This window comes from Somniosus microcephalus, chromosome 15, assembly GCF_052327205.1.
Source record: "Somniosus microcephalus isolate GS21.2 chromosome 15, FLI_Smic_1.0, whole genome shotgun sequence".
In the NCBI taxonomy this organism is placed as follows: Eukaryota; Metazoa; Chordata; class Chondrichthyes; order Squaliformes; family Somniosidae; genus Somniosus; species Somniosus microcephalus.
This window is the reverse complement of record NC_141001.1, coordinates 8,060,997-8,075,326: the sequence shown is the minus strand read 5'-3', so window position 1 is coordinate 8,075,326 and position 14,330 is coordinate 8,060,997. Positions and strand designations below refer to the sequence as shown.

Below are 14,330 nucleotides of genomic sequence, written 5' to 3'. Positions count from 1 at the left end.
ACCCCGCTGGAGGAGGCAAGAGGGGGCAGGTGCTGGCAGGCGGTCCAAAATAAAATGGCCGCCTGGCACCTGCCCTTTAATTATTGCCGCCCCAGCCGCAAAAATGCCACCCTGACCCTGTCGGACACAACGTCTGCCGATATGTCAGGTGGCGGGAGCCAAGTTTGCGGCTGGGGCGTGAGTGGGGCGCTGCGCATGGCGATGACATCATTGCCAGAGGCGCAGGGCCAAGGGGCACTACCGGCTACCACCGCCGCTAACCTCCCTCTGAATTTTGCGGGCGGCGTTAGCGGCGCCGCCCCCGGGCGCTAGGTACTTTGCACCCAGTTAGCACTCCCTCAGTCTTGCTGCATGCGGGCATGGACTGCTTCATTATCTGAGGAGTAAAGCATGCATCTCTTGCTTTCCCGCACTACCTTCACCACAACCCTATCTCATTTGAGACACCCAGGAAATGCAGCCTGCCTAGCCAGTAAGTCAACAAGAAGAGGGAGAGGAGAGTGAAGAAGAAGAAGAAGAAGAAACACTGTTGCTCGATTTCACACTCCCAGCTCCTCGAGCTTGTCCTGCAAGGCCAACTCCAGTCTCCCCCACTGAAAGTCAGCAGCCTTCCACCAGCCATGTTGCAGCCATTTGGGTAGAACTGCGTAGGAGCACTAGGATAGGCAAAGGCACACACAAGACAGTTACTAAGGGAATGCACAAGGGTGATTAGTTGATTTTTTGATGTAATATTGCATGATAATTGGATAAAGTTGGATTGGGAAGTTTGCTTTGTGGTGGCTTTTATTTCAGTATTGTGGCCAAGAGGACGCTGTGATGGTCAGTAACAGAGGGAATGGAAGGTGTGGGACTAATGTTGAAAGGGGAATTGGGGTTGTGGTCACTGGTACCACAGGAGGATAATTCCATCCAGGATATCCAGGCCAGAAAGGGGCTCTCTGGGTTGCAACCTTCCTTCCACTTCCTCCGCTTTTGCTTCTTCCTCTTCCATGTGTAGTTAGGAGAGGGAGTTATGGCATGTGGTGACATCCAATATAGCAGTCGTGGCGTCAAACCCACTGCTATTTTGGACGTCACGATCTGTTCATTTGAATTGGAGAGGCCGGCGCTGGCAACGGCAGCACGATGGCCTTCACCAAAATGGCAGCCGCCATGTCCCGCACTGGAAGTAGGCAGAAGAGAGGCCTTAATAGCCAACGCTACAACAGGGAATTTCTAGGTCTCTCCCTTTCCTGGTCTATTTCCCTGTGTATAACATTCACTAACTCATGCTCTCTCTCTCTCTCCTGCGCCACTTCTTTGGTTACCGTGTTTGACCCTGGATTTAATAGTGGGTTGTTTCAAGGGCAGGATTGAGGAATTTTAGCAGGTAGGTTTTACAAGAGGTGATCCTGAGAGCAGGACATGCTGATTGATGCTACCCTCTTGTGTACTGCAGGACTGCTCACTTGCCCGTGTTTGTTCGGATGGGTCCTCGACAGTCGGACTGGAGTTACGCAGGATTGAAGGGACTCATTCCCTCTGTTCTTCACTACAGCTTGCTAGGATACAGCTTCTTCATTCCGGATACCATAGGTAATGTAACAGCGAGAGGCAGCCAATCTCGAGCTCAGTCAGAATGACTCACTCTCTATCATCCACTTATCAACTCAAAACTTATTTCTAATTCTATTTTAAATTCCAGCCATTCTAAGCAATAAGCTCTCCCAGGGCAGGTACAGCACAGGTTAGATACAGAGTAAAGCACCCTCTACACTGTCCCATCAAACACTCCCAGGTCAGGTACAGCACAGATTAGATAGAGTGAAGCTCCCTCTACACTGTCCCATCAAACACTCCCAAGACAGGTACAGCACGGATTAGATACAGAGTAAAGCTCCCTCTACACTGTCCCATCAGAAATCCCCAGGGCAGGTACAGCATGGGTTAGATACAGAGTAAAGCTCCCTCTACACTGTCCCATCAAACACACCCAGGACAGGTACATCACAGGTTAGACACAGAGTAAAGCTCCCTCTACACTGTCCCATCAAACACTCCCATGGCAGGTACAGCACGGGTTAGATACAGAGTAAAGCTGCCTTTAAACTGTCACATTAAACACTCCCAGGGCAGGTACAGCATGGGTTAGGTACAGAGTAAAGCTCCCTCTACACTGTCCCATCAAACACACCCAGGACAGGTACATCACAGGTTAGACACAGAGTAAAGCTCCCTCTACACTGTCCCATCAAACACTCCCAGGACAGGTACAGCACGTGTTAGATAGAGTCGTAGATTTATACAGCACAGAAAGAGGCCTTTCGGCCCATTGTGTCCGCGCCGGCCATCAAGCCCTGTCTATTCTAATCCCATTTTCCAGCACTTGGTCCGTAGCCTTGTATGCTATGGCATTTCAAGTGCTCATCTAAATGCTTCTTGAATGTTGTGAGGGTTTCTGCCTCTACCACCCTTTCAGGCAGTGAGTTCCAGATTCCAACCACCCTCTGGGTGAAAAAGTTTTTCCTCAAATCCACTTTAAACCTCCTGCCCCTTACCTTGAAACTATGCCCCCTGGTTATTGACCCATCTACTAAGGGGAAAAGTTCCTTTCAATCTACCCTATCTATGCCCCTCATAATTTTGTACACCTCAATCAGGTCCCCCTCAGCCTTCTCTTCTCTAAGGAAAACAACCCCAGCCTGTCCAGTCTCTCTTCATAGCTGAAGCGCTCCAGCCCAGGTAACATCCTGGTGAATCTCCTCTGCACCCTCTCCAATGCAATCACATCCTATAGTGTGGCGACCAGAACTGCACACAGTATTCCAGCTGTGGCCAACCTAGCGTTTTGTACAGCTCCATCATAACCTCCCTGCTCTTATATTCTATGCTTCGGCTAATGAAGGCAAGTATCCCATATGCCTTTTTAACCACCTTATCTACCTGTCCTGCTGCCTTCAGGGATCTATATACATGCACACCAAGGTCCCTCTGATCCTCTGTCCTTCCTAGGGTCCTACCATTCATTGTGTATTCCCTTGCCTTGTTAGTCCTCCCAAAATGCATCACCTCACACTTTTCAGGGTTAAATTCTATTTGCCACTGTTCTGACCAACCCGTCTATACCGTCCTGTAGCCTGAGGCTTCCCTCCTCGCTATTTACCACTCCTCCAATTTTTTGTGTCATCTGCGAACTTACTGATCATACCTCCTACATTCATATCTAAATCATTAATGTACACTACAAACAGCAAAGGACCCAGCACCGAACCCTGCGGTATCCCACTGGACACAGGCTTCCAGTCACAAAAACAACCTTCGACCATCACCCTCTGCCTCCTGCCACTAAGCCAATTTTGGATCCAATGTGCCAAATTGCCCTGGATCCCATGGGCTCTTACCTTCTTGACCAGTCTCCCATGTGGGACTTTGTCAAAAGCCTTACTGAAGTCCATGTAGACTACATCAACTGCACTACCCGCATCCACACACCTAGTCACCCCCTCGAAAAATTCAATCAAATTGGTTAGACATGATCTCCCCCTGACAAAGCCATGCTGACTATCCTTGATTAATCCTTGCCTCTCCAAGTGGAGACTAATTCTATCCCTCAGAATTTTTTCCAATAATTTCCCTACCACTGATGTTAGGCTCACTGGCCTGTAATTCCCTGGTTTATCCCTACTACCCTTCTTGAATAATGGTACTACGTTAGCTGTTCTCCAGTCCTCTGTCACCTCCCCTGTGGCCAGAGAGGTTCTGAAAATTTGTGTCAGAGCCCCTGCAATCTCCTCCCTTGCCTCACACAGCAGCCTGGGATACATCTCGTCTGGGCCTGGGAATTTAGCCACTTTTAAGCCCGCTAAAACTGCTAGTACCTCCTCCCTCTCAGTGCTAATTTGTTCAAGTATATCACAATCCCCCTGCCTGATTTCTATGCTTACATCGTCCTTCTCCATAGTGAACACAGATGCAAAATATTCATTTAAAACCTCACCCACATCTTGTAGCACTTTCTCTTACTACTGTTCGGATCTTGAGAATTACGAATTAGCTTAACAATGACAGACAAGGATGTGATCAATAAAATTGGTCTTTTAATCAGACTATAGTTCAAAATTTCAAGTGTACATAGAAGCACCTTTGTCAATAAATTCAAAGAATTCCCGGCAATAAATATGCCTGCAACTTATCAATTCAAATTATATAAAAATGCCCCTATAATGATTCAAAGGTACATAAAAGTACCCTCTTTAACTTTATCTAAGCCCATGTCCAATTCTCATACATACTCCTCCATTTCTGGGTGATCGGTCAAAGGAAACTGTAAGTCGAAACATGAACTGGCCAGCTTTCTCACTTCAATCTTCCTCCTGCTCTGTCTTCTCTGTTCTCCTTCTTAGCTCTGAAAACTCCCGCCACTGGGTTATAAGGCCGCGTTGATCGTAAATCACTCTCTGCCTCCCTTGGATAGGTCTGTCCACTCCAAACCTTCCCTGATTGGAATTCCATCCGCAAGACACATTCCTGCTCCTGTGAGATGTGTGTTCTCCCCTTCTTGTCCAGGTGGCCTCTCACCCAAAGAACACACGCTGACCACCATTTTGTGTCTTCACAAACAAAGAACACATGCAGATTTCTTACATTTTAAATCCGTCCGTTATCATCTTACAATTCATTCGCAGTTTCGATCTCCACACGGTAGCAGCAGTTTTATTACACTTTTCAGAATCTTACAGTCCTCCCTCAAATGTCTCTCATGTTTATTCATGTGCAGACATTTCACCAGAGTTGGAGCAGTATGTATTCCAATCGGATATAGTCCCCTTTTATCCCCTATAATACGATATCTATACCCCATTTCACATTATTAAAGCTAATTCGGGAACAGTCCCCTCGTATGCCCCAATTGTCTTCCCTTGTTCTTTCTTTGGTTACATCTTGCCCACATTCCCCACTCCCACATAAGCACGATCACACACACTAGCTTTAACCAAAGCTGAGCTCATGAGCTCAGTCTTACCCATGGAGCTAGGTCTATACGATTAAATCCCAAATCCCACCAAGAAGTTGCCTCGTTCATTAACGAGGTTATTATTCTGGCATTAGCATAATTCCTCACTTTTAATACTGAGAATGTCCTTCCCACTTCTCCAATCCGTTTCACAAACTCAGTGAGATTTTCATTCATCCAAGGTAACCCATATCCAAAAATGGGCATGTATTTCCCCAAATCGTCTATCTCGGTTAATGCCTTAACATGCATTAGATTCTGATCCAGTAAAGGCAGAATAGTCCTGTTCCCGATTTTTAACCATCCTTTTAGGTTTAATACACATAGTACTGTTGGATACCAGAAATATTGACAATAACCTCTCTTACATCTAATACAACATCATGTAACATTGACAACTCACTGGGAACCAACACCAATCCGTTAATCGGAGCAGGGAATGGGGTGGGACACTCTTCACTCCCTTCATCGGGTGGCACAGGTTTCTCTTTTGCCTTTAATTGAATGGCTTCCTTGGACTGATCAGGACATTGAATATTATCATAATGATTTTTAATTTGAGCATTTTAAACAATTCCTTTGTCCCTCATGCACCCTCTGCTCCATTACCCTCACTGTCCCATTATAATATGTTATAGTTTGATTTTTAATTGTTACATTCATCTCATTTACAACAGAAAACCCTGTATCCAGTGAGGTTATGGCTCCATTGGTGCGGTTTCCGAGCTGCTGTGATTCCTGATATAGTTCAATCCCATCCACTACGAGCATCAAAGTGCTCAATGCGTGCAGGAGTTTCCCCATCCTGGAGCTGGTAACCGCGCACCATCAACACTCATCTGGCCCCCTGCTTAAAAGAAAAAAAAGACAATCCATAGCGGCTTTCCTAAGAGCCAAATGGGTTAATTCGTCAATCCACTCAAATTTAAAACTTAAAAATTTAACAATGCCCAAAATGTTTACAAAACCCACACCTGTTTGTGGAGTTAAAAACAGAGTTCACTGCTGCTGTGAACAGAGTTAACTTCTGTCTTTTGCATTTCAAAAGAAAACGAACACAGGCATCGCTCACTGTCAGGTTTGGTCACATAACCTCACAGCTTGCAAAGTCTTGTAGCTTTAAAATGAAATATCCTAAATATTCCACACAATAGCATTTCCTCTTTTTTTTTCCTGGTCACCTATACTTGCAATTAGTCAAAAATTTCCAAAAATTGTTGATGTGTTTTTGCCACATATCCGGAACTAGTAGCTTCCACACAAATTTACAGCAAACAGAATTTCACTGTGGCCACAATAAAAGTCTGGTTTTAATGGGTTAATTAACCTCAATAACTCCAATTCAATTCAAACCAATATTTTAAAAATAAGCAGTATCACTTGAAAAACAAAGGAAGAAGCCACACTAAAAGAAACATTCACACATGCTTTGTAAACGTTCTATTCATTTTATTCCAGGCACATTAACTTCAAGGATGAAGCTTATCTTTTGTAAAACAATTAACAAACTTAAAACAGCCGCTCATCCATCATTCAAGACAAGACAAGCTCTCAGTACAGAAAAGTGGGTGGAGCTGAAACAAACACACCAGACACTTTCTTTCAAAAACAGAAAACTACCACACTTTTAACACACACTTTCACACAAACTGAGATTCCAGCATTCCTTTCTGATCCTTTCACTCAGCAAACCTTGTGTTTTACTTGTTTTGGACAGAAATTAATAACTTCGTGTCGGTAAAACTTTAAATTTTTCCCTTCTTTTTCCTTTTCTTAAATTGCCTCCGCAACTTCTTCTCCCAGTCATATCTCACTTGCGGTTGCATCATGCAGCTCCAGCCGTCCCCTTTATTTCCCTTTGGGATTACCCGCACCTCTCCTGATTTATCCTCTTCTGCTACGCCACACAAACAATCATTATGCTGGTCCACCATCACATTGTGGGCCAGCCTCCAATCAGAGCCTAGCACCCCATGCCCTTCCTTATCCTAATTCATAAGAACACATTCCCACTTCGATTCTAGTCCTCCTACTTTAACTTTTAAAGGTCTTAATACCGCCCCTGCCTTTTGGTTGCTCGTGAAACTGGCTAACACGTATGGTGTTCCTGACGACCATGGGGAACTATCAGGACATTCCGAGTGAATCATGCTGCGTGAGGCTCCAGTATCCACTAGACACGTCCCGTTTGTATGTTCTACTTCTACTTTCACACATGGTTGTCTCCAATTGTCGCACCGGAGGGGACACAGGTACTTGAGCTGGGCACGGCCCCTTCACCGGAGGGGACACAGGTACTCGGGCTGGGCGCGGCCCCTTCACTCGAGGGATCACAGGTACTCGAGCTGGGCGCGGCCCCTTCACCTGAGGGGACACAGGTACTCGGGCTGGGCGCGGCCCCTTCACCTGAGGGGACACAGGTACTCGGGCTGGGCGCGGCCCCTTCACTCGAGGGATCACAGGTACTCGGGCTGGGCACGGCCCCTTCACCTGAGGGGACACAGGTACTCGGGCTGGGCGCGATCCCTTCACCTGAGGGGACACAGGTACTCGGGCTGGGCGCGGCCCCTTCACCTGAGGGGACGCAGGTACTCGGGCTGGGCGCGATCCCTTCACCTGAGGGATCACAGGTACTCGGGCTGGGCGCAGCTCCTTCACCTGAGGGGACACAGGTAATCGGGCTGGGCACGGCCCCTTCACCCGAGGGGACACAGGTACTCGGGCTGGGCGCGGCCCCTTCACCCGAGGGGACACAGGTAATCGGGCTGGGCGCGGCCCCTTCACCCGAGGGGACACAGGTACTCGGGCTGGGCGCGGCCCCTTCACCTGAGGGGACACAGGTACTCGGGCTGGGCGCGATCCCTTCACCTGAGGGGACACAGGTACTCGGGCTGGGCGCGATCCCTTCACCTGAGGGGACACAGGTACTCGGGCTGGGCGCGATCCCTTCACCTGAGGGGACACAGGTACTCGGGCTGGGCGCGGCCCCTTCACCCGAGGGGACACAGGTACTCGGGCTGGGCGCGATCCCTTCACCTGAGGGGACACAGGTACTCGGGCTGGGCGCGGCCCCTTCACCTGAGGGGACACAGGTACTCGGGCTGGGCGCGGCCCCTTCACCCGAGGGGACACAGGTAATCGGGCTGGGCGCGATCCCTTCACCTGAGGGGACACAGGTAATCGGGCTGGGCGCGGCCCCTTCACCTGAGGGGACACAGGTACTCGGGCTGGGCACGGCCCCTTCACCCGAGGGGACACAGGTAATCGGGCTGGGCGCGGCCCCTTCACCCGAGGGGACACAGGTACTCGGGCTGGGCGCAGCCCCTTCACCTGAGGGGACACAGGTAATCGGGCTGGGTGCGGCCCCTTCACCTGAGGGGACACAGGTACTCGGGCTGGGCACGGCCCCTTCACCCGAGGGGACACAGGTAATCGGGCTGGGCGCGGCCCCTTCACCCGAGGGGACACAGGTAATCGGGCTGGGTGCGGCCCCTTCACCTGAGGGGACACAGGTACTCGGGCTAGGCGCGGCCACTTCACCTGAGGGGTCACAGGTACTCGGGCTGGGCGCAGCCCCTTCACCTGAGGGGACACAGGTACTCGGGCTGGGCGCAGCCCCTTCACCTGAGGGGACACAGGTACTCGGGCTGGGCGCAGCCCCTTCACCTGAGGGGACACAGGTACTCGGGCTGGGCGCGGCCCCTTCACCTGAGGGGTCACAGGTACTCGGGCTGGGCGCGGCTCCTTCATTGTGATCTTAGTGGTGTATCGCTTCCTATTGCAGCATCCACCTTCCCCGTGACCCCTAGTTGTTTCAGGGCTTCCACTAAGGCCAGCACCGCCTGATCGGTTATGGTTGCCTTTGTCTGCTCTGTAGGCGCGATGGGCCTTGTAATCGGTTCTTCATTTCTATCTTTCCTCGGTCTTCTGCAGTCTCTAATAAAATGTCCCTTTCCTCCACAATTAAAGCATCGCTTATCCTCCTTAGCGGGTAATCTCCTTCCTGTTTCCATCCCCTTGTCTCACACACCTTACCCTGTTGTCTCGACTTAATTAGGCCCCCCCCCCTCCCCTACTTCTTCCTGTCTTTCTCTTTCAAAAGCTAGGGTCATTTTCCGCAAGGTCTGTACCTCAGCCTGGTTGCCTTGTGGGTCATACCATGCTGCTGTCACTGCTCTAATATGTGGCAGGCTATTGGCTATTAATGCTCGCAGCCAATGATTCAGGGGCCCTGCTGCAAGGTTAGCTCTAACAAGTATCCCTCCACAGGCCATGTTATATACAGGCCACAACCTTTCTGCATAACTTTCAGGACTCTCCCCAGATCTTTGCTTAGTTTTGCCCACCTGTTCGAATGGATTATCTGATCCATACCCTAGTGCTATCGTGATTTGATCTTTAACTTCCTGTAATGTTCCTGCACCCCTTTTTGTGGCAGCTGGTAAGCCACATAAGACTGATATTGACAGCGTAAATAGTAACATCTTAATGTGTTCTGGTTCATCACACTCGTTTATTGCGGCCGCAGCTGCTACTTCCGGAAACATCATTGTAGGGTCATCTCCCATTTTTAGTTTCCCTAAATCACCCACCATTTCTTTCAATTGCGTGGTGTTATACAGTATGGTAAAATCACTCTAACGCCCCTCTATTCTGTACTCCTGCAAGGGGACCAAATTTCTGCTGCCTCATAGGATTCATTGGCGGTGGGACCGGGGGTTCCGGTACTTCTGGCGGGGGTCTCAATTCCCCGTATTGTGGCCCATCATCAGACCACTTTCCTTCCCCCTCGATATCCCTTTCCTCTGGGGTTATTAAGCATATTACCCCTTCTCTACTGCTAGACAAGGTTTCAATCGCTCAATTTCCTTTCGGCATTTAGTGTGATCAGCTTCTCCCGCTTTCTGTTGCTGCAACATCTTAAATGCTGTTTTTACATTGCTGAAACTCTTCCTCAGTCGAGCCTGCCTGCCGATGTTACTTATGGCTTTCCTTCTCCCATCTATCAGCTCTTCGCCAATACTCCGTCACCTGACACTGCAAGTATTCGATCTTACTTTCCCCTTTCACTTTCTCAGCTTGTCTCTGTTCTTTTAATTCCTCTAAATCTTTTAGCAAACGGTTCACCACCTCTTCCCTGTTGCTCGTCTTTTGTTTCAGTTGCTCAATCTCTTTCTTATTTTGAACTAATTGTCTGTGATAGACTAACAGTCATACTGCTTTATACCAGGGCACCTTTCCAAATGGGCCGTCCGTCCATTCCTTTGCTTTTTGTACAGGGTCATCATTCTGCACAATATCTCTAACCCATGGTTTATCTGTACCAAATTTTGAACTAATATATTTTGCTACCAAATCCTCCATACTTCTCACTTTCTTGTCCGGCATTGTTATAAAAATGCTTTTTCCCCTCGAGGTCCCTTCATGGTCGCCAATTTATGCAGCACTTTCTCTTACTACTGGTCGGACCTCGAGAATTACGAATTAGCTTAACAATGACAAACAAGGATGTGATCAATAAAATTGGTCTTTTAATCAGACTATCGTTCAAAATTCAAGTGTACATAGGAGCACCTTTGTCAATAAATTCAAAGAATTCCCGGCAATAAATATGCCTGCAACTTATCAATTCAAATTATATAAAAATGCCCCTATAATGATTCAAAGGTACATAAAAGTACCCTCTTTAACTTTATCTAAGCCCATGTCCAATTCTCATACATACTCCTCCATTTCTGGGTGATCGGTCAAAGGAAACTGTGAGTTGAAACATGAACTGGCCGGCGTTCTCACTTCAATCTTCCTCCTGCTCTGTCTTCTCTGTTCTCCTGCTTATCTCTGAAAACTCCCGCCACTGGGTTATGAGGCCTCGTTGATCGTAAATCACTCTCTGCCTCCCTCGGATAGGTCTGTCCACTCCAAACCTTCCCTGATTGGAGTTCCATCCGCATGACACATTCCTGTTCCTGGGAGATGTGTGTTCTCCCCTTCTTGTCCAGGTGGCCTCTCACCCAAAGAACACACACTGACCACCATTTTGTGTCTTCACAAACAAAGAACACATGCAGATTTCTTACATTTTAAATCCGTCCGTTATCATCTTACAATTCGTTCGCAATTTCGATCTCCACACGGAAGCAGCGGTTTTATTACACTTTTCAGAATCTTACAATCCTATGGCTCTACACACAGATTGCCACTTTGGTCCCTAATGGGCCCTATTCTTTCCCTGGTTATCCTCTTGCCCTTAATTATACTTATAAAACACCTTGGGATTTTCCTTTATTTTGCCCGCCAGTGTTTTTTCATGCCCCTTCTTCGCTCTCCTAATTTCTTTTTTAAGTACCCCCTGCAGTTTCTATACTCCTCTAGGGCTTCCGCTGTTTTTAGTCCTTTGTATCTGCCAAAAGCCTCCCTTTTTTTCCTAATCCATTATTGTACATCCCTTGACATCCAGGGTTCCCTAGACCTGTTGGTCCCACCCTTGACCTTTACGGGAACATGTTGGTGTTGTACTCTCTCTATTTCCTTTCTGAAGGACTCCCACTGCTCTGATGTGGATTTTCCTACAAGTAGCTGATCCCAATCCACTTTGGCCAGATCTTGCCTTATCATATTAAAATCGGCCTTCCCCCAATTTAGAATCTTTATTTCCAGTCCATCTTTGTCCTTTTTCATGACTACCTTAAATCTCACCGAATTATAGTCACTGTCACCAAAATGCTCTCCTACTGACACTTCTACCACTTGCCCGGCTACATTCCCTAGAATTAGGTCCAGTACCACCCCCTCTCTTGTAGGACTTTCTACATGCTGGCTCAAAAAGCTCTCCTGGATGCACTTTAAGAATTCTGCACCCTCTAAGCCTTTCACATTCTGACTATCCTAGTTAATATTGGGGAAGTTGAAATCCCCTACTATTATTACCCTATTATTTCTACACTTCTCTGAGATTTGCCTACTTATCTGTTCCTCTATCTCCCCCTGACTGTTTGGGGGCCTATAGTAAACTCCCAGCAAAGTGCTTGCCCCCTTTTTGTTTTTAAGTTCTACCCATATGGCCTCGTTAGAGGAACCTGCTAAGATATCATCCCTCCTTACAGCGGTAATTGACTCCTTGATTAATATTGCGACACCCCCTCCTCTTTTACACCCCCCTCTGTCTCGCCTGAAGATTCTATACCCCGGAATATTGAGCTGCCAGTCCTGCCCCTCCCTCAACCATGTCTCTGTGATGAAATATGCCATTCATCACTCATCTGTATTCTCTGTGTGATTGTGCCTGTGACTGTGGTTTAGTTTCAGTTTCATTTCCCTTACCTCAGTTCTGTTTCCTCACCTTGTATTGTATTGTGTGTAGGGCTCCGCCCATACCTGGGCCCTATGTAAGCAGGCTCAGCGTGCCTCACATCCAGTACTGCAGACCTCTGGATAGAAGACACCTCTCCACTGTGTGTTACCTTCTAAGTTAATAAAAGCCTTGTTTTGTTCCGCTAACATTGAGTCTCGGATTTATTGAGGCACATCAGTCTCTGTGATAACAACAATATCATACTCCCATGTGTTCATCAACACCTTCAATTCATCTGCCTTACTCGCAAGACTCCTTGCATTAAAATAAATGCCATCCAGCCTTGCCATACTCCGTTGTGCCATTACATATTTGTTCTGCCTTCCAAACTGACTTGTTTTTTCCTCTATATTTGGCTGTGCATCACCTCCTAGTATAGCTCCACTCCGTATCCCATCCCCCTGCCAAGTTAGTTTAAACCCCCCGCAACAGCACTAGCAAACGTCCCTGCAAGGATGTTGGTCCCGTTTCGGTTCAGGTGCAACCCGTCCGACTTGTACAGGTCCCACCTTCCCCAGAAACAGACCCAGTGATCCAGGAAACTAAAGCCCTCCCTCCGGCACCAACTCTTTAGCCACGCATTCATCTGCCCTATCCTCCTATTCCTATACTCACTAGCACGTGGCACCAGATACAGAGTAAAGATCCCTCTACACTGTCCCATCAAACACTCGCAGGACAGGTAGAGCACGGGTTAGATACAGAGTAAAGCTCCCTCTACACTGTCCCATCAAACACTCCCAGGGCAGGTACAGCACGGGTTAGATACAGAATAAAGCTCCCTTTACACTGTCCCATCAAACACTCCCAGGGCAGGTAGAGCACGGGTTAGATACAGAGTAAAGGTCCCTCTACACTGTCCCATCAAACACTCCCAGGGCAGGTAGAGCACAGGTTAGATACAGAGTAAAGCTCCCTCTACACTGTCCCATCACACATTCCCAGGGCAGGTACAGCACGGGTTAGATACAGAGTAAAGCTCCCTCTACACTGTCCATCAAACACTCCCAGGGCAGGTACAGCACGAGGTTAGGTACAGAGTAAAGCTCCCTCTACACTGTCCCATCAAACACTCCCGGGGCAGGTAGATCACGGGTTAGATACAGAGTAAAGCTCCCTCTACACTGCCCCATCAAACACTCCCAGGGCAGGTACAGCACGGGTTAGATACAGAGTAAAGCTCCCTCTACACTGTCCCATCAAACACTCCCAGGGCAGGTACAGCACGGGTTAGATACAGAGTAAAGCTCCCTCTACACTGCCCCATCAAACACTCCCAGGGCAGGTACAGCACGGGTTAGATACAGAGTAAAGCTCCCTCTACACTGTCCCATCACACACTCCCAGGGCAGGTACTGCACGGGTTAGATACAGAGTAAAGCTCCCTTTACACTGTCCCATCAAACACTCGCAGGACAGGTACAGCACGGGTTAGATACAGAGTAAAGCTCCCTCTACACTGTCCCATCAAACACTCCCAGGGCAGGTACAGCACCGGTTAGATACAGAGTAAAGCTCGCTCTACACTGTCCCATCAAACACTCCCGGGGCAGGTACAGCACGGGTTAGGTACAAAGTAAAGCTCCCTCTACACTGTCCCATCAAACACTCCCGGGGCAGGTACAGCACGGGTTAGATACAGAGTAAAGCTCCCTCTACACTGTCCCCATCAACCACTCCCAGGGCAGGTACAGCACGGGTTAGATACAGAGTAAAGCTCGCTCTGCACTGTCCCATCAAACACTCCCAGGGCAGGTACAGCACGGGTTAGATACAGAGTAAAGCTCCCTCTACACTGTCCCATCAAACACTCCCAGGGCAGGTACAGCACCGGTTAGATACAGAGTAAATCTCCCTCTACACTGTCCCATCAAACACTCCCACGGCAGGTACAGCACCGGTTAGATACAGAGTAAAGCTCCCTCTACACTGTCCCATCAAACACTCCCGGGGCAGGTACAGCACGGGTTAGATACAGAGTAA

The 14,330-nt window shown here is 48.3% G+C and overlaps 1 protein-coding gene across 1 annotated transcript in view; it reads left to right on the top strand.

Moving 5' to 3' along the window:
• LOC147106532 (SITS-binding protein) overlaps window positions 1-12,509 on the top strand; it is a 375,595-nt gene extending 363,086 nt beyond the window's left edge. Inside the window, exons 6-7 of the mRNA XM_086007493.1 lie at window positions 1,442-1,578; window positions 12,357-12,509. Of these exons, the coding sequence (XP_085863619.1) occupies window positions 1,442-1,578; window positions 12,357-12,385 (166 nt within the window). The 3' untranslated portion in view covers window positions 12,386-12,509. The remainder of the gene's footprint in view (window positions 1-1,441; window positions 1,579-12,356) is intronic.
• Window positions 12,510-14,330: the final 1,821 nt, after the last annotated feature.